This window comes from Malaclemys terrapin, chromosome 8 (assembly GCF_027887155.1).
Source record: "Malaclemys terrapin pileata isolate rMalTer1 chromosome 8, rMalTer1.hap1, whole genome shotgun sequence".
In the NCBI taxonomy this organism is placed as follows: domain Eukaryota; kingdom Metazoa; phylum Chordata; order Testudines; family Emydidae; genus Malaclemys; species Malaclemys terrapin.
The window spans coordinates 56146386-56165984 of NC_071512.1; the positions used below are offsets into that span (position 1 = coordinate 56146386).

The window sequence follows — 19599 nt, forward strand, 5'->3', positions numbered from 1 at the left end:
ACATCGCTCTGCCAGTGGTGCCAGCCTCAGTCACTCGCCCATCGGCGTCTCCCTCAAAAACACCTCCATGCTTTCTCCCACCTACCCTCCACCCCCAAACACACACACCTGGGGAAAACTCCCTGGCCAAACGCCTGAAGCTTCCACCTTCTCTTCTTTTAACTGCCTCCTCCAAACTTGCCCCTGCTGTGATGCCTGCAGATCCTTCCTGCCTGGCACTGAGCCAGGCAAGTGGCATGGCCAAGCCATCTGCTTTTCTTCTCAACTCGGTTTGTTTCATTGGTTCCTCCTGCTGCCCTTCTTTGCCCACTTGAGCCCTGACTGGTTCGTCCCTTTCATCCAGGTCTCAGGGTGGCTTTAATGCCAGCCTCCCCATTGCTGTTGCTGGAGGGTAGGGTAGGGTAATGATCTAAGGTCATTAGCTGAAGAGGTGGTGGGAAGTCCCATTTCTGTTCAGGGTTTGTCATCTTCATTCTCACTTCTGCCTACGCCTGTGGAGGGGTTTCACTTACTGTGTCATGTATTCTCTGGGGTTTACCCAGCACGGAAGATGCCCTTGAATTTTCCTGTTGCTGTGAGTCATTCCTTAGGGCCAATGGAGCCAGGTTTGTCCCGTGGAGTTATTTTGTTAGGTGAGTAAGCAGGGCTTCATTCACTTGTTTTTCAAATGCCCTCTTTTCCCCTGGATTGACTGTGTGGCAGGGATGATGATTGCTTAGCTGTGAGTTTGCCTTCCCCAACTGCTCTCACTGCAGCCTCATTCTTGTGTGCGTCCTGACAAGTATTTTTTCTTTTCCCCCATGTATAGAAGCTTAGCATTTCCCTGGAGTAGACACAGTGCTGGGAGTTTGTCCTTAGCCCTTTTCCAAAGGTGGATTAAATTCGGTCATGTGCAGCACAATGTTCTTTTCATTCCACTTTCTTCTAATCTCCTTTTGCCTAGCTCCCTTACTGTGAGGGCCCGTCTACACAGTGAAACTTAATTCAGATTAAGGAAAGGTGTGAATTTACAGTGTGACAGCTACTCCTGAATAACTCCACTGTGATGGGGTGTGTACACCCTACAGTGGCAGCGAAAGGGTTAATGGGAGGCCGAGGGCTCATTTAGCCTACTTGGTGGCACCTGGAGGGTGCGTTAGGTACAGTTCATAGGCAGACTCAGCTGGGGAGGAGAGTCACCTTCATAAAGCGAGGCACTCAGAGCAGTGAGGAAGAGATCCAGTGTGGAGGGGGCTCAGAGGGAGAGAAGGCCTGGGAGTCTCTCCTGAGACAGGAGCTGTGGCAAATGGCCAGGGACAGAAGGGACATGGGAAAGCTGCAGGCATGGAGTGGATTCCTATGATGAGCCCTAACGAAAGGACAAGGTCCAGTGGAGGCTGCTGGGTGGTTTGCTGTCCCAGAAAGTTGGGAAGAACCCAGAGAGGCTCAACACCAGCATGAGTGGAGTGGCTGAAGTGGTGCTTGGTTCTATCTGGGGGGTTTTGAGTTCTGCTGGGAGAAGTCTGGGACCCCTGCCCCCGAACAGGGAGGGGAGGGGGGATGTCGTAATGGCGATGCTGTTGGTGCAGGATGTTGATACTCAGTAATGGGTGGACTATTGTGACCTGGCCAGCAGGTGGAGTCACACAGCAGATCATGTGATTCCTGAGGTCGAGAGGAGGCAAAAGGGGGGGCAATGCCAGGACTCGCCAAAAGGGGGTGCTCCGGGACAGTGAGTTTGTCACACCATGTATCGACAAGTCCCAATACCCTTGCGTGATCTGCATAGCAGGTGCTCTGACTATCTGTGATTGGAGGTTGTTGGAGTTTAGGCCTTGGTGCATTCTTGGGAGCCTTTCCTATTTGCTGGTCTGGAGAACCATTCAGTTTCCAGGAATGGCGGCTGTTTGGAATCCCTTGTTTGAGGAATTCTTTTGCGAGGAACAGGGTTTTGTTTTAATTGGCAAGTCTCCCTCGCTCCTTGTTACTGATGGTATTTTTAGCCTCTCCGTGTGGGTGTATTGATCTGGGCTGGATTGTTTGCTGCAATGTGTGATTGGCACTTTGCTGTCTGATGATGATGTGCGCACCCAATCTTAGAGGGCTGACTCCTTTTTTTTCCCCCCAGCCGGGAGAGGTGGACACGTGCCTGTATAATATTCTGTCTCCTCTACCTGTGTTGGGCCAGAACCTCAGCTTGGGTAAATCGTCACAGCTCCACAGGTTTCAGGGGAGCTATGGTGTTTTTCCACAGCTAAGGATCAGTCCATTGAACATATATATCAAGTTGGTGTAATTGAATCAACCTGAAAGAGAAAATGCCCTGCATTGGCTACCGCTGAGCCTGAACTCAGCCCTGAAAGTGCTACAGATCAAAGCTATTAGAGGAATACTCAGGTTGTGCATTAAAAATGCATTGGTCTAACCACTTTCCTACACCACTTCTCCCGCTAGCCACAGCTTTCCCCTTCCCCCCTCTGTGACACACCTGCCCAGGTGTGACTCACCTTCATCAGATCTCGGTGGTGTTCCAGTACGCTGCAGGTAGTCTGCCAGGTGTCCTGATAGCACTCCCAGGGGTCCACCCTGTGGGGAGGAGAGAACATAACACAGAGGGTTTGCAGGTGAATCTTGCTTTGTCCTTCACCATCCAACATGCTCAGTTGCAGTGGAGAGGCCAGAAAGACACAACCATGCTGCTGGGAACCACCCATGTTAACCTCCTCATGTCTGCCTGCGATTAGAGACTGGAATAAAATGCCAAATGCAGCTTTTCCAGCCATCACATTCTCATTGTATTCTCCCTACCTGCCTTTGGTTAAACTCCTCCATCCCTGCTCCATTTCCCTGTCCCTCCCCAGTCCTGGGCATGCCCGTCTAAAAGCTCTTCTCCTCTGGCCTCTGCCCAGGTGCCAGACACTGCAAGGAAATGTATTGAGACAGCAGCTTTGGTCTCCAACATGACAATGGGACCGAGAAGCACACTGGGTTCCCAAGGAAGAATGAACACGATGGCTGTCCAGGGTTTCTGCTCACGGAAATTTTTCCCATGGTATGCACGGCTGACAAGGCAGGGCTCACAGCATCCATTGTGACAAATTCCCACGAGTGGCGTTGCAACCTGGCACGTTGTGTCTGAGCAGGACTCTGTTTGGGGGACCTCTCAAATGCGGGAGGGCCTGGGGCAAACTGCCCCTGCCAATGGTGTGCACCATGCATAACGTGCGCATGGCTGCCCACGCCACTGCTGCTCTCAATGAAGTGTTTCCTCTTTCTGCCCCCTCACCCAAACAGCATCTGGGAGGAGCTGACGGAAGTTGCATGGAGCTCAGTGGCTGTTGGGACATGGTGTCAAGGAACTACACCAGCACTGCAGGCAGGGCACTGGCCTGGAGCGCACCTCCATGGGGATACTGGGCACTAGCCCAGCCTGTTGGCAACCTACATCCCAGAGGGGTGTGAAATCCTGTAGAGAGGCTCTTACCTGCCCCCTCTCTTGGGCCTTGACCTATTGTGGTTCTATCCATATGGGAGGAAGCATCTTTAACCCTTCCCACCCTGAAGTGCCACAGCTAAAGCCAAAGGGGGAAATTTTTAAGGGTTTAAACATTTATTTCAGGAAATTAAACTGTGTGCAGGTGCAGTCCCGATAGCTGAGCGTCACCAGACATGATGCACCGGCAGCATACCAGCCTGACCCGCTCTCCCGTGCCTGAGCAACAGCTACGTGATGCAGCCATCACAGAGAAAGGGAAGGGCCGCCCCACTGACCACCATTGGTGGCTTTTAGCAAGACAAGGCAGGTGAGGTAACATCGCTTACTGCACCGACCTCTGGTGAAATAGGCTGCAGTTCTCTGTTGCGTTACTGAAAGGTCAGAGCAGTACGAGGAAGAGTGGAAACAGGGAACGTGGCGAAAGCCTTGTTGGCGCTGGGGCTGTCACCACACCAGTGTGAGCCCCTCGCATTAGATGTGCTGGCTGGGGTAACAAGTGATTTGCGCTGGCGCAGCTGAGACCGTGAAGAGAAGCCCCAGGGGGATGTAGCTGTGCCTTGGGATGCAGTGTCCAGCAGCTGTGACATTATTCATAAAAATTATCCCTACCTCTTGCTTTTTCCCTCCTTGGCTGGCCTCCCACTTGTGAGACAGGACAGTGCTCTTATCCCCATTGTACAGATGGGAGGCTAAGGGACTTGCCCAAGGTCACACAGAAAGTCTATGGCAGAACAGGGAATTGAACCATAGTCTCTCTCATCCTCACAGCTAGTGCTATAACCACTGAACCATCCTTCCCCATAGCCTGATGTTTGTAAAATCACTTGGGAGACACGGAATTTATCCAGCAGTTGTTTCTTGAGGCCGTGGGGGGAATTCATTAGTCTGGTGCCTTTGTCTTTTTGCACAAAGACAATATGAAAGGCAGTCTTTTTTCTAGGAAAAGCTTCCCCCACTGCTCCTTCACTGGGCCTTTTTCCCAGAGCAGGAAAACTCTTCTTTTTTTTTTTCTTTTCTCAGATCTTCTGAGAGCCCCCAGTCTTTCATGAATTGCTAATCGCACCCTGGCTGTTCCCAGAGCCTTTCCTGGCAATGAGATTTCATGCCTGTCTCACACAGAATGTGGGTGCAGGAATTTCCACCCGTCCTCTATACACCAGGTTGTGAAAGACAAACCTCCAACGCTACAGCCTGGCTTAATTGAAAACTTAATGAGCTGCTAAATTGGGATGTTTCTTAAACATATTCTTAGCAGCTGAATGTATTTTTTCTCTCACACACCCCACCTGAGGACTCACAGACATGATCTCACTAATTAAAAACACGCTGAGTGCCTAATGTCTGTGTAACCTCTGTGCTACACATGCCTCAGCTAAGTTAGAAACCATCTCTGCTCTTCATTAGGGTCTGTGTATCTGGGATTGACACTAGTGGTAATAATAAACAATAGCACTCAGAGCCTGTGCATACAGACACGCTTCTGCACGTATGGCCAGATGCTCCCAGCTGTGTCAGACACACATGCTCACCAAAGCCAGGCAGACACTCACTCACGCAGTCATGACCATCCACCCAATCCTTTTGATAGCTTCCATATCATTTGATGCAACTTGGTGTCTCTCCATGTGGCCATCAATAATATTAGTCAACTCTATCTGGGTCTCATCCAATGGAAAGAATCCCACTGAAGTCAATGGGATTTGGATCAGGTCCGGGTGTGCCCTATTTGTTACTCCTTTTCTCAACCTTCTTGATCTTTCTCCCTTGCAATTCCTCCTGGTACTTGTCCCTCTCTCCTTGTTCTTCCCCTTCCCTACTCTCCTCCACAGCCTGTTTGCTCATTCCCTCTCTTTTCAACAGCCTCCTCCCACTTTCTCTCCTTCAGCCTAGTCTTCACTTACCGGCTGGTCCGGCGGCACGCCATCGATGTTCTGGGATCGATTTATCGCGTCTGGTTAAGACGCGATAAATCGATCCCGGATCGATCCCGGAAGTGCTCACAGTCGGCGCCGGTACTCCAGCTCGCCAAGAGGAGTACGCGGCGTCGACAGGGGGAGACTTCCGGCCGCGTCTGGACCGCGGTAAGTCCGGAGTAAGGTACTTCGAATTCAGCTACGTTATTAACGTAGCTGAATTTGCGTACCTTAGTCCGAAGTCCGGACTAAGTGTGGACCAGCCCCTTGTGTGAGGAATGTGTGCTTCCTCTGACCTACAAAGACTGCTGAGTTTCTTATACAGGCATGTGCACTCACAGTAACAATGAGCCATTATTAAAACATGCTCTTTCCATGCAAATTTTAATGGCACAAACTTTTCTGGTGCATAATTAAGGTAATTAGTGGAAGCTTGCTTTAATTACACACTGCGTGCTTAGCCGATACGGGTGTCTATCATCAGCCGCAGCCGGAAGGGCTGACTGGAGCTTTGCTTTCACCTCCTCCCTTGGTGGGGATGTTTGATGCACATCACTAGCTACCACTTGCTGGCTCTGAGATGAGCCCCTTGAAAATCCTCTGCAAGCTCAGTCTGAACTGACCTTCCCCTGAGCTGGTGGATGTGACTTGAACCGGATTCCTACAGGCCGGCGTTGCCCCATAAAAGGGGCGTTGTGTCTTTCAAAGGCTCCCTGTATAACCCAGCTGGCAATACCCAAGGTGTTACCTCACCTGATCCAGTCAGAGGACTGGACAGCCAGTTGGCACATGGTCAGACGGTGTCGGCTGGAGACCAGGCCCTGAAAGAGAATAGTAACTAAAAGAGGATGCAGGGAGAATCAGTGAAGCTTTGTCCAATGTCCAGTCCTCCCGCAAGCTTGGACCTGACTCAATTCTGTGATTTCCCCACCAAAACCTAGTCCAAGCTCTCCTGAATGCACCAGAGGGACACAGATCCACTAAACTGAGTGTGAACCCAACAGCACCCCCGCAGATGGGCCATCACCAAGGTTATTCATCAGCACAGGGAAGAGGTATCTGTCTTGCCTGGATTCAGAGGGCAGAACCATGTGACATCAGAAGAGCTTCGCTTCTCTCTGAATCCTGCCTGGCCTAGGGGCTAATGATAGGGACAGCATTTTCTCGAGTCTTTTTGGTTAGGAGGAAACTTCTGCAGCTCAAATATAGAAATTTCCCCATCTTTGGATTTCGTTCTCCAAAAGATGCTTTTAACAGCTCCTGTCCCAGTATTGCCAATCGAAATCATGAGCCAGGCCCCCAAACTTATGAGATTGGCTTTAAAAACATGAGATTTAAAAAAAAAAACCACATTATTTGCTTTCTGGTGTTTGTGCCTTTAGGGATCACATTTTCCAGCTTTCCTCTGTAATCACAAGGGCTAGAAACTTGGGGGCGAAAGTTAAATGAAAGCTGAGATTTTTGGGTAATCACAGGACTCCGGGAGCCGCAGCTTTAAGAAAAAAATCTAGACTTAAGGTAAAATCACAAGAGCTGGTAACGCTGCTGCCCTACATCAGGTTAATCAGAACCATTAATGGGTACTATCTGACCCACACAATCTTATCCCAGCCTTCTGCTCAGCTTCCCCACAGCTTTCACTCTGGCATCAGCTGAGCTGTAAGATTTCACTCTCCTCCAGACTCAGTTTTGGAACCAGCATTACCTGGTTCCCCAGGGTGTTCATTGAACTAGAAACCCTCAGACCTAACTCTTCCTGTCATTCATGCACACTCCAAGCTTCCTGCAGATTACTTTGGCAATATCACACAGGAGAGAGCAAGGACTTGATGAACTAACCTGCTTCCCATAGGAGTCATGTACAGGTGAGACGATTCCACCAATTACAATGAACCTTCCAGTCTTGTGCAGATAATCCCGGGCTCTTTCTAATGAAGGAAACAAACAAAAAAGGAGGGGGAGGGGATCACTATGTAAATTCCACTCAGTAAAGCCAAAAGTTAGCTAGAGTTTTGAGCCAGATTTGAAAAACTGGTCTCAATTTTCACATGCAGTTTGTGCAAATCCCTGAATTTTCTCCTGAACATAATTGTGCAAGCAAAATTCACTGTGCAAAAGTGGTGGCTGGACTGAGGCCCGTTGGAAACTGTCCCTTTGCCTTTAGGATAAAGATGAGGATATTAAATGCAAAGTCAGGGCTAAATTCTCTGCTGGTGTAATTGAGTGACATGCCATTGAAGTCCAGCTGTGCCCATTAACACCAGCACAGATGCTGGCTCTGAATATTTCAGTAATGTTAAATACTTAAATACCCAAAAACCAAGTGCATTTGTAATACAATGGCAAAGAACATATTAATCTCCTTCTAGTGGCTGGTACACTCCAGGATAACTGTGTACTACTACCATCAGCTAATGAAGATAATCCCTTAGCTCAAGTAACAGAGGTGTGACCTGCAGTGCTAAACATCATGAGTTGATTTCAAACCCAGCTGATCACCCAGCCCTGCGTGTGTGAGGGGGTGGGGGAGCGGAGATTGTTGTGTTTTCAGAATGTAAGGCTACCAATGCCCCCTTTAGCTTGCTCTGTCATGCCAGTGTGGCAGAGATCATCATGGCATTGAGGAAGACCCCAGATAAAGGATGTAATTGGTTTTAATTGGATCCAGATTAATAGTGAATACAGCCATTACCATCTGTTTGGTGACCTATGTGAAATGAGCTGGTGGGCTCTGCCCCATTCTTAGTGGACACAGGTGTCTACACCACAGAAACCACCATCACAGTTGGCAATCTCGGCAAAGAGCCCAGGGAATGAATGGGGTCTGGAGACTGACTTCCTCTCTGACCCCTAGAAGTGGTCATTGGTGAGAGGGTGAGGGGAACGGTTGCATTGCCATGGTCACTGCTGTAGGGCCTGGTCTGTGATTAAATCTAGCCCCTCAGTCTTCAGGGCTGTCAGTCCATCGCTGAATTCATTTAACAACACAGTAATTAAAATGACAATGCGTGCAATGGAGTGACCTGCCTCGCAACAACATTGCTGGGTGGAGTACAGCTAAATCTTCGTGGCAGATTGAAAATGGGCCCCATACATGTCTGTTGTGCCTGTTGTTTGCATTTATTCTCTTTGGCACTGTCTGTGCGGGTATGTTAATAGGGCTGGTGAAAATGTTTTAAAATGCAATTTAAAAACAGCTCCTGGTGACGCAGCTTGTCGGGCTAGTGGACGCAATTTTACAAACTACGTTTCCCATGTATATGAAAGGCAGTGTGGTCTAGAGGGTAAGACATTGGCTGGGGGCTCAGCAGACCTAGTCTCTATTCAGGGCTTTGGAGCAGAACCCGGAGCTGGAGCGCAGAGCAGCTCTGGAGCAGTGGAGCTGCAGGTTTTTGCCTGGAGTTGGAGCGGAGCCGGAGCATAGCTCCAAAGCCCTGTCTCTATTTCTAGCTTTACCACTGGCCTGCTGTGTGACCTGAGGCAAATCACCTCACCTCTCCGTGCCTCAGTTTCCCCTCCCATCTTTTGTCTTGTCAATCTCACTGTAAGCTCTTTAGGGTAGAGACTGTCTCTTACTATGTGTCTGTACCATGTCTAGCACAGTGGGGCCCTGGTATTTGGGGGCATCTAGGTGCTACTGTGATATAACTAACTATGTTATACTTGGTCTAAATGATGTTAGCAGGAATTATGTTTTAGAACAATTCTGTTAACACATTTGGAGCTATAGAAAGATATTAAAACTATGCATAGGCTCCATTCAAGATGTCATCACACTCCATACACAGTAGCACATGAATGACTAGGGCAGGCAGTATAGAGCACAGATAGTTTGCATAGTAGATAAACACTTGTGCATCATGTATGCCCCATCTACAGTACTGGAATACAGCACGCGGCCCTACTTCTACTTCCCCCATGTACATTGCTAAGGGAGATGACCTCATGGGCAAACCATTGTTGCCAATTTGCATTTCCATTTTAGTGTGGTTTTGATAGAACTCTTCTGCAGCTCTGGAGGAATCTCTCCCCCACCCCCCGTTAGTTCCAAGAGCCAAAGCTTAATATCTGGATTTAAAAATAGACGTATATCTGTAACAGAAATAGTCTATTCTCCCTTCTGTTTTATTTTCAAAGACACCAGCTGGTCAGCACTGATGCTTGAAATGTGGTTCTGCTCTGAGAAATGGCTATGTAGAAATTACACAGATCTTTCTCTGTTCGTGTCCAGAATTATGGGTGCTCACTTTAGTGGCCAGTTAGGTCCCCATCCTGCTCTTGGATCCATATATCTGAGCCCCTATGCCTGTACATGGCTCCAGGTGGGGTAAGGGTTCTCCTGCACAGACCTGATGGCAGGACCGGGGTTCACTTGCACTGAAGCAGCTAACTCTGGTTTGGTGCCGCGTAAGTCACAGTTACAATGATGCAGTTCATGAGAGCAGCTGCAGTGGGGTAAGCATAGCAGTGGCTAAAACCTGCAGTGTGTAGAAGCCCTGTGTTTGTATGATGGGCTTAGCACTCCAAAGCCAACACAGCTCTAGAGAATGGATGGGATGAGTTTCTGTCTCATGCATCCACATGGAATTGTTAACTAAGTGCCATATTCTGCCCTCAGAGCCCATTGCTCGCCCTTGGAATGCCTATGATTACAATGGAACTTGCTGCATGTGTGTGCACTTGCCTGATATGTGGGAGCCTCAAATCTCTGCTCTGCCTGCATCAGAGCAGACTGTCCCGGTCAGTGCCCTGCCCTCCAGGCTGTAAAGTGCCAGACTACGTGTCAGCCTCAGCGCTGCAGGACCTATGCTGTAAGAGTACCAGAGCTGCTGGCGTATGTTGTGTAACAAGATCTTTGTGAGCAGTTGCCTGCCAGCCTCTCCAGGAACAAGGAAATTAACTTTTTTATTCCCCAAGTGGAGTTTGGTGTCCACTGTGCTGTGAACTGGCAGAGCGAGAGAACTGAACGTGAAGGGAAACTTAGCTAAGAGAACTCCAGAGGGACTGAGCTGGACCAACACAGCCGAGAAATTCAGTGCACAGGCTGTTTAGCCCTCATGGGTTAGAGGGACTTTTAGCACCACTGATGCTGGCCCTTTCCCATTACATGTAGACAGTGGAAGAAGGGGGGTCTACAATGGAACAGGGGAGACTGTTGGTAAATGTCAGGACCATACAATATTCATAGCCCATCCCCAGGAGGAAAGGCTGGTCCAGGGCTTAGGGCACTAGCCTAGGATGTGGTAAACCTGCATTCAAGTCCCTGCTCTGCCACCGACTTCCTGTGTGACCTTGGGCGAGTCACTTAGTCCCTCTGTGCCTCAGAGCCCCTCCTGTAAGCCATGGATCGAAGCTCTTCCCTATTGCAGGTCTGTCTATGCTGCACCTGGAGGTGTGACTGCAGCTGGGGCAGGCATGCGCATGCTAGTCTTACTCTAGCTAAAAAGAGCAGCGCAAATGCACCAGCCCTGCCTTCAGCACAGGAGAGCAATGCAGGTATAGACACAGAGTTTGAGGCGGGCTTTACCATTTGCGCCGGGGTCTGCACTCCTACATCTTCACTGCTATTTTTAGCCATGCTAGCTAGATCAAAGCTAGCATGGGTGAGGCTGCCCGGGCTCCAATCGCACCTCTGAATGCAATGCAGACATACCGCCTGTGAGGTGCTGAAATATTAATGGGGGGCAATGTAAGTTCCTAAGTGTGCAAAACCTCAGTGCCAATGAAATGCCCTGTGTAGACCAGGCCTAAGATCCTTAGAGAGAGAAATTAAGGGTGGAGTGTTATTACTAGGCTCTTTGACATTCTGAATGTTATCTGGTTGTTAATCAGATCTCTCTCGTTGGCAGGGTATTTCAGTGTATTTAGCTGTACAGAAATATTTGCTTTCAAGGTGACCCTACCTGGACATTGGAACCGCTTGTGAAAATCTGTAACGTAGCACCATGTCCTGTGTTCTTCCTCTGCAGTACAAGGAAAACTAGCCTTCTGGTTAACAGTAGAAGTGGGAGTCAGATCTGGGTTCTGTTCCCAGCTCTTCCATGGACTTGTTATGGGGCTGTAGATAAGTCACTTAATCTCTCTGTGCCTTGGTTTCCTTGTCGGGGAGGGGCAGAGGGGAAGGGTATAATAATACTTACAACCTCACAGGGCTGCTGTGAGGCTCAGTTCATAAACTTGTCAGAAAATGCTGTAGAAGAATAAAGTGAAACCTCTGCAGGCTACTACCGGAGTAACCCCATGCCTGAGTTTGCACACAAGATGAGATTTCTTTATTCCTGTATAATGGTTTTGGGGAGTGTGTGTGTTAGGGTTACCATATGTCCGTTTTTTCCCGGACATGTCCGGCTTTTCGGCAATCAAACCCCCGTCCGGGGGGAATTGCCAAAAAGCCGAACATGTCCGGGAAAATGTCGGCCGGGCACTTCCCCTCCCGCGGCTGCTCTGCTCCTCCCCTGACTCTTCGGCTCTGTTTAAGAGCTACGGGCTTTGGGCAGCCTCCATGCCTCCGGACCCTGCGCTGCCGGAGCCCGGGAGGGGAAGTGCCCGGCCGGGGGCGCAGGGTTCGGAGGCATAGGGGCTGCCCGAAGCCCAAGCGCTACTGACTTCACAGTTTGCCGGGCAAGCGCCGGCCGGGGGCACAGGGTCTGGGGGCTGCCCGGCAAACCGTGAAGCCAGTAGTGCTTGGGCAGCCCTTTTCGCGTGGCTGGGAGTGGGAGGGAGGAGGGGGCGGAGTTAGGGCGGGGTTGGGGTGGGGAAGGGGCGGAGTTGGGGTGGGGCTGGGGGTGGGAAATGTGCGGGGCCAGGGCCCCGTGGAGGGTCCTCTTTTTTTATTTGTTAAATATGGTAACCCTAGTGTGTGTGTGTGTGTGTGTGTGTGTGTGTGTGTGTGTGTGTGTGTGTGAGTGAGTGTGCATGCGTGCACACACAAATGAGTTCAGTGTGAAAATACTGCAGCCACCACTTCCTTCAATTCCCTGCATGTGACTCCTTTTGGGAACCAAACCTGCACTCTTGCACAGGTTGAGTTGCATGTTTTCTGTAAGTGTGTGGTCCCTGCTCTCATTCAGCAGTGCCAGAGAGGCCGAATCAAACCCAGGAGCCCACACGTTAGGCTGGTTAATTCTCCAGGATGAAAACATACCATTTTCTTGATTCCCTTCACTTTCCATTTGTCTGCTGTCTCGGGCTGCTGCTGCTTAAACAAAATGCTCGCTGTCTCTCTGTTCATGTTGTTGTTGATCTGGTTTGCCATTCGTTGTATCTGGCTTAGGTGTTCCTAGCAGCTGGGGAATGGGGTTTTGGCTCTCAATTTCCCAAATGTCACTTCTGACTACTTTTTGGAGGGGAAGCACCAGAGGCTTCCATCACTGCCTGGGCACCGGGACACTTTATTATTATTGTTAGAGAATTTGCTTCCAGCTCACTCATTCCTGCCTGTCTATGGCGACTGCGTCCTCTCCACTTGAAAAGTTCCTCAGGTGCCATTCCTGCAGGGACTTCACCCGCTGCAGCAGAAAGATTTGCCAACATACGGATGCTAAAGGGAAGAAGAAGAAAAAACAAAGGCACGCAAAGAGGAGAAAAGGGGTGGAGCAGTTTTCCATCCGAGGTGCATTAGGTTTTTGAGGATGATTATTCTAAAACTCAATAGCGTGCAACAAAGTTTGCAAGGAGTTGAGATAATGTATTGGAAGAGCTGCTGGGCGTGATATTGTGGGTAGAGTGTTGGAAGTTAAGGAGGCATCAGCACTTTTTTTACAACCTTCAATTTCCAATGATTGATTACATCCGTTAAAATGCGCTTTCACCTGAAATTCTGCATTGGAGGCTTCTGCCCAGGAGATAATGTTTTGAAACAAACAATCAGTTGAGAGGGGTGTGTGTGTGTGTGTGTGTTTAATGACAGAGGGACCAGGAGCTGACTAGTTCATTAAGTTTTCTGAGCTCCTTGAATTCCTAAATAGCTTTGATTTTTAAAACAGAAATTTAACTGATCAAGTGATGCACTGTTAAAGCCATCCTTTGCTCTCAATAGCCTGGATTATGCATTACTTCCAGATCAGTCCCGTGGAATAGCCATAGCAGATGAGATTGCTTTGGAGTTGCTCTGCCTTTTGGATAATAATTTATCTGCCCCAGCACCCTCCTGTAGAGAGTCCCACAGAGGTCAGTGTTGTCAGCTTTGTCATGCAGTGTGTATATGAATGCGCTCAGAGAACCAATCCAGCAGCATGGCCTGAGGTGTCATCAGCACAGTGGGGATACTTGGGACTGTGTCACAGTCTCTCCGGATCAAGGCTTCGTCTCTGCGCTGCCTGCCTGGCTGGGGATGTGAGATGGCTGGATGAGGCTCAGCTCCAGATGGCAATGAGGGATTGCTTGTTGCAAGGAGGAAGAAGCTGAAGTGTCGCTTGTGTGGTGGCTGCTCCCATGTCAGTACAGAGAGTTCCTAGTTGATGATGTTGCTTATGAGCTGAAGGTGGAAGCCAGTGTCTTGGTAATAGTCGAAAGTGGCTACTTGCATCTCCAAAATATTCTGCAGTTCTGACCTCCTCCCCCGGAGTCGTGGCCCCAGTCACAGTGAGGGGTGTCTGATAAGCACTGAGGTGATGTGCAACAGTCACCTTAGAGCGCAGTGATACGCTGTCTATGTATGCAAGGCACACCCAACCGGATGGGTATTGTCCAGCGAGCAGCCTGCGGGCTGGATGATTCCATCTGGCCCCCATGGAGGATACAAAATGGCATCCTCTGCATGGTATAACCGCACAGGCCCCATATGTGCAAGGTCATGCCACATGGAGAACACCACTTAGGAGAACAAAATAGTGTCCTCCGCACTGCATGACTTCGCATGCCCCACCTATGTGAGGCCACACCGCATGGAGGATGCCAGTCTGGATTGCCTAAGAATCCCCCATTCATACGACGACAGGAATAGCCCTGCCAGATCAGACTCATTACCCATCCAGTCCTGTATCCTGTCTCTGTGAAAGGGGCCAGTACAGCTGCTTCTGAGAAAAGTGCAAGAAACCCTCAACTAGACAATTATGGAATGGTGGCAGGGGAACTTTCTTCCTAACCCCCATCAATTAGCAGCTGGCTAATGCCCTGGCACAGGAGGGGGTGTGTGTTCAGGCTGATTTTTTTTAATCCCATTTAAGCTAACTGTGGATGCTGCTATTACGAAGATGTCTAACTCTCTTTCTTTTTTTAGGGCCTTAAAACTGGAGGGAAGAAAAACCCTGCCTTCCTCTCCAGCTCTGCGAGGAACCTGGCCTGCTCCTGTCGTTCAAATAGGAGTAATAACCCTAGGACCTTCCCATTGGTGGTGACATCCCCATTGGGCGCCAACAAGAGTGTTAGCTACAAATAAGATTCTCCATTAAAATCAAGGGACCATATTAATCTTTGGTGGTGTAACTCCCTTGACTGCAATGGAGATACACCAGAGATGAATTTGGCCCAACTTCTAGTGCTTTGGTGGTAACAGTTTGTTCACAGACCTGCAATATGCTGCGCGCTCTGGCCACTGTTGCTTTGTGCATGGCAGGGCCGATGGGAGCTGGCAGGCTAGCGAGCGTGTGGGGAGCAGCGCTGTTAACCGGAGGCTCCAGTGGAGTTGGTTTTGTGTTTGTTTGGGTCATGATGCTTTGCAATAGAAACAACAGTTCCTTTCATGGAGACTTGGCACTGCTCGCCAGGGCTAGGTGCGGAGGATAGTCCCTTTCCCCTTCCTCGTGGGCAGGCACACGTCCCATCCAGTTGGTTCTGGCGGCTGCGCTCTCAGTTCCCCGGGCCAATGTGGTTCTTTCTCTCCTGTTTTCCCTTAGTCAAAATCACCCTTGGCCTCTCCATCTCTCTCCCCTGGCGACAAGGCTCGGAGGAGGGTGGGGGGAGGAGGGAATGGCAGGGCCTCTCCCTGCCAGTAGGGTGGGAAGCTGATGAGCTGGGAAGGAGGGGGAGAAGTCAGGCTAGGGAGGCAGGAGCAGGGGGAGAAGCAGAGAACACCAAGGGGAATAATAAAGCAAGTATCTACTGGCTTCAGCGCAATAGCCCTGCTGGAGAAAACAGTTCTCTGGCTTCAGGTGATATGTACAGTCCAATGTTCCCCTTCCTTGGGGCAGTATTGTACTGCTGTTGCCCCTGGCTCCTAGATCCTCAGCTGGTGTAAACTGGCTTAGCTCCATTGACTTCAATGGAACGGATTTGCACCAGCAGGAGAGCTGTGGAGCAGAAACTCTATTGATTGCCATTCGTGCCCTCTAGGGTATGTGGTCCAGTGGGGACAGAGCACTGGACTGCAACTCAGGAGACCTGAGTTCTATTCCTGACTCTGCCTATGAGCTGCTGTCGCCTTGGGCAAGTCACTTCATCCCTCGCTGCCTCTGTTTCCCCTCCCACCCTTTGCCTGCCTGATCTCGTTAGACTGTGGCTTTTTGGGGGCAGGGCCTGTGCGCAGTGCTACTGCAATAGCAATATAAAAATAATGGGACACATTCCCAGCAAGAGCGACTCGCGGACACAAATGGCTTTCAATTCCATTGCCCAGCAAGGCCTTGTTTACATAACGGAAGGGCTGCCAAGGAGCCCTTCCAAAGCTCTGAAATGCAAAGTTCAGGCTGTCACTCTATTGTTAATTCAGACTGGTTGTCTGCCCCCACTCCCCACCCCCAAAAGCTGCTCAGGTTCAGGAAGGGTTGTCAGCCTTAGGTCTTAATTTCTTGGCTTTGTCTCATCACCTTATGTCAAAACCTTTATGTGCTTGGGACTTTGTCTTTAATATTGTGTGGCACTGACTGCCCCGTGAATGTAAGCAGGATTAGCTATGCAGGACGGGTGTGCGATGAACATCTGCAATGCGCTTACCCTCCAACCTCTCTTTGGCTCCATAGCCTCATTTCCACATGCAGTGTGCACGGTTCCACCAAATCTGGCAGTAATTGTGAGGGGTCGCTTACAGGTAAGGGGAGAGCAGACTGTACATATTTGTCACCGCTAGATCATGACAATGGAGCTAAACAGGCCTCTTGCCTGCATGTGGGATAGAGCGACCCTCTGCTTGTGCAAAGGACAATACTAACACAAGCCAAAAAGCTAAAGACTGGCCCCGAACCTGCCTAGTCCAAAGTATTTTACTGGGGGGGAGGGAGAATCATGTGCATAAATTCCAGGCTGATTCACACCCCTCTTGTTCCCAGGGAGGTTTGTGCGGTTGGGTGGGGTGTAGAATTTGGCCCTCAGGCTTTTAAAAGCCCTGCAGTCCTTCCCTGCTCTTTTTAGAAGTAGCATAACTGTCAGGGACGCTCCAGGTTTGGTTGGCCCTGCCTCAACGCCGGGGGCTGGATTTGCAGACTTCTCACAGTCCCGTGCCGCCCTGCATTTCTACGATTCTATATCAGAGATCGGTTTAGCAGTAACCGTGCCAGCTTCCTGAGGGAGGTCAGGTATTCAGACTCCCACAGAGTAGGATCCTCGTGCCAAGCTCTCTCTCACTCCGTGCAAGGTGGGCATTACTCCGATGCTGCGTGAGAAGGATCAGCTCTCTGTGAAGGCACTGTTGTAGAGATTCACACTTGCAGACTCTGAGTGCAGTAGAAGCCTGTCCCCCTGCACTTGTCCGGTCTCTGGGCATGTGGTGGGATTCGCCACAATTGTCTGAGTGCCAGTCTCTGAGAGAAACAGGATTCACGCTCCCAGTTACCGAATACAGCAGGCCTGGTCAAGCACTTTGAGATGCTTTTTTCTGAAGAGGGACATTTGGAAGCTGTGTCTGATATGGCTGTATTAGCAAAGCAGTTCACTCTGTCCCTGTTCACGCCAGCCCCCAGACAAGCGCCAGCTCACAGTTCTGGTGCTCTGGGACAAAGCCCTGGCAGTTCAGAGGACACATTAATCTCTACAGCCTGTCATCAGACTGGAGAAGAGGGGCAGAGCCCCCCAGGACAGGAGAATTAAAACATCTCCTGTACTTGGAAACGCAGCTGAGCCAGGCTGATCTCTGGCAGACAGTGAGCGTCCTTTCTGGGGGAGGAAATCCTGTATGGGAGGAATTGATAGAGCAGAAAGGGGCTGCCAGGGTCAGACCAAACAGTCGGGGGCAAGGAGAATGATGGCACAGGAGCATGAGCAGAACAACTGCTGCTAAAAGATAAAAACCCAGCCTCCAGGAAGGCAGCCAGCAACTCTCTCTGCTGGCGAGGATGGGTTATTAATGAGATCAGATCATTTCTTCTCTTTATCCAGTGCAGTTCCCCCTCCCCAGGACTGGGCACTTGCGCTGTGCAATGTACCACAGGGCAGGCTCCTGACAGGCTCCCAGACCTTGCACAAATACTCCCCACTGATTGGATTGCTTCCACTTGGTTCTAACTGGCTCTTTTTATGCAGCAAGATAGGGCCGAGAAAGGGAGATGTAGGAAGGGGGTTTCTTTCCTTCTGTTGCCCCAAAGGACCTGAGCTTTCCCCCCCCCCCAGTATTAAATGAGCTGCCTCTGGGAGGAGAAATGGGGCCAAATCCGCAGCTGGTATAAATTGGGGTGTCCCTCTTGGAGGATCTGGCCTGTGGCCTCCTTTGCATTACTGTCCTTGGCACCAGTACAGAGCAGCAGTTCCGTTCTCCAGGCACAGATGGGAGCGCCCCTACCCGAGTGAGACAGAGAGGAGAAATGCCTGCAGTTCTTGCTGGAGAACAGGATTTAATGAGCAAATGGCCTCCCCTCCCTCTTCTTTTCCTTCCCTTCAGCTTCCCCGGCCCAGCAGTAAACGCTGGGGAGGGAAGTAGAAGGGGGTCGCTTTCAACATAAAGCCAGCATCTGCGGGAGTAGCTCAGCTGCTGCATCAAACCAATTCCATTGTTGCTCTAGGGATTGATGATGTGAAATAAGGGCTCTGCCTCTTGACTCTATTTCAGTGGCCCACGCTAGCACTGCCACAATTACAGGACTGTCAGTGCGTCCGGTATAAAGTGTCTCTTTCAGGGGGTGAGAGCTCACATGTCAAGACCCCCTTTGTCCTCAAAGACTCAGCCTCTGAGCAGAGGTCTGTTTTGTTGGAAAGAAAAGGTCACGAAATCAGTTGGTTCTTTTTTCTTAAACCAGGCCCAGAAGAAGAGAGAATTGTAGGTTGGTGACTTTGCACTTGTCAGTGTGCAGGTGGAGCACCTCAGTCACATTTTGGAAAAGTGTCTAATTGACTTAGGAGCCTAAAGCCAGGACTTTCAGAAGTCACTAATGAGTTTGGTGCCTGCATTTTTGAGTGCCCAGCCAGAGATACCTTAAAGGGCCTGCGCTTCAGAAAGCACTGAACGTCTGCCCTCGGAAAATCAGACTCCTTTCAAGCATCTCCGCTTGGGCACCCCAAAATGGAGGCATTCAAGGGCACTACTCACTTTTGAAAATCTTGGCCTAAGCGCCCCGCTCACTTTTGAAAATGGGCCTTAGGCTCCAAAATCTCTTTGTCACTTTTGCAAATTTGACCCTTCGTCTAAGGGTGTGATTTTCAAAGAAATCTATTAGGTGCTCCAATCTCAATGAATTTTAATGTAACTCCCTGAGGGGCCTTTGACAATCCCAACCTAAACCTTTATTCGGACACAAGAAAAATATAACTTTGCAGGTGCATTGTCCTTTCTTTGGAGTTTGTTTAAAAATTAAAACCGTGTTCTGACAGTGCCATGTGTTATTACTAAACTCTGTTGTGATAGCCCCCTCTGGATTATAAACCTCACTTTTGAATAATGTAATAACAATACTGAACATTTATCTAATGCCTTCCATCCCAAGGGATCCTAAAGCATTTACAGTTGGTATTATAATAATCAACCTATCTATGCAGGTTCTTATACTGTGCATATCTATACGCAAGAAATACTGCACCCATCTATGAAATGCAGCCCCCTCTGTGGTGAAATGCAGCAGCTGTTGAAAGTACATTTCAACATAGCACAACACTTTTGGACAGGAAATGAAGAAAAATACCAGATTAAACAAACTTCAGAGCATATTTTGGTAAACTCAGTACAATTACTGCAACTGGAATTTAGCCAGGAAGCTAGGGCTAAAACCTCTTCTCTTTCAAAAGCACTCTAGGCTCTTTAGTGAGCACACATGGCAGTATTGCCAACTGCAAGTGTTCAAAAATTATGAGACTGGCTTAAAAATCATGAGATTTTTAAAAATAATATATTTGGGGATTTTTTTTCTTGGC

The 19599-nt window shown here is 49.5% G+C and overlaps 1 protein-coding gene across 1 annotated transcript in view; it reads right to left on the bottom strand.

Annotated features, from left to right (window-relative positions):
* The window catches only part of NMNAT2 (nicotinamide nucleotide adenylyltransferase 2), an 86267-nt gene that overhangs the window by 25177 nt on the left and 41491 nt on the right, over positions 1 to 19599 (bottom strand). Inside the window, exons 2-4 of the mRNA XM_054037616.1 lie at positions 7228 to 7316; positions 6142 to 6209; positions 2487 to 2565 (exon numbers count right to left, since the gene is read on the bottom strand). Of these exons, the coding sequence (XP_053893591.1) occupies positions 2487 to 2565; positions 6142 to 6209; positions 7228 to 7316 (236 nt within the window). The remainder of the gene's footprint in view (positions 1 to 2486; positions 2566 to 6141; positions 6210 to 7227; positions 7317 to 19599) is intronic.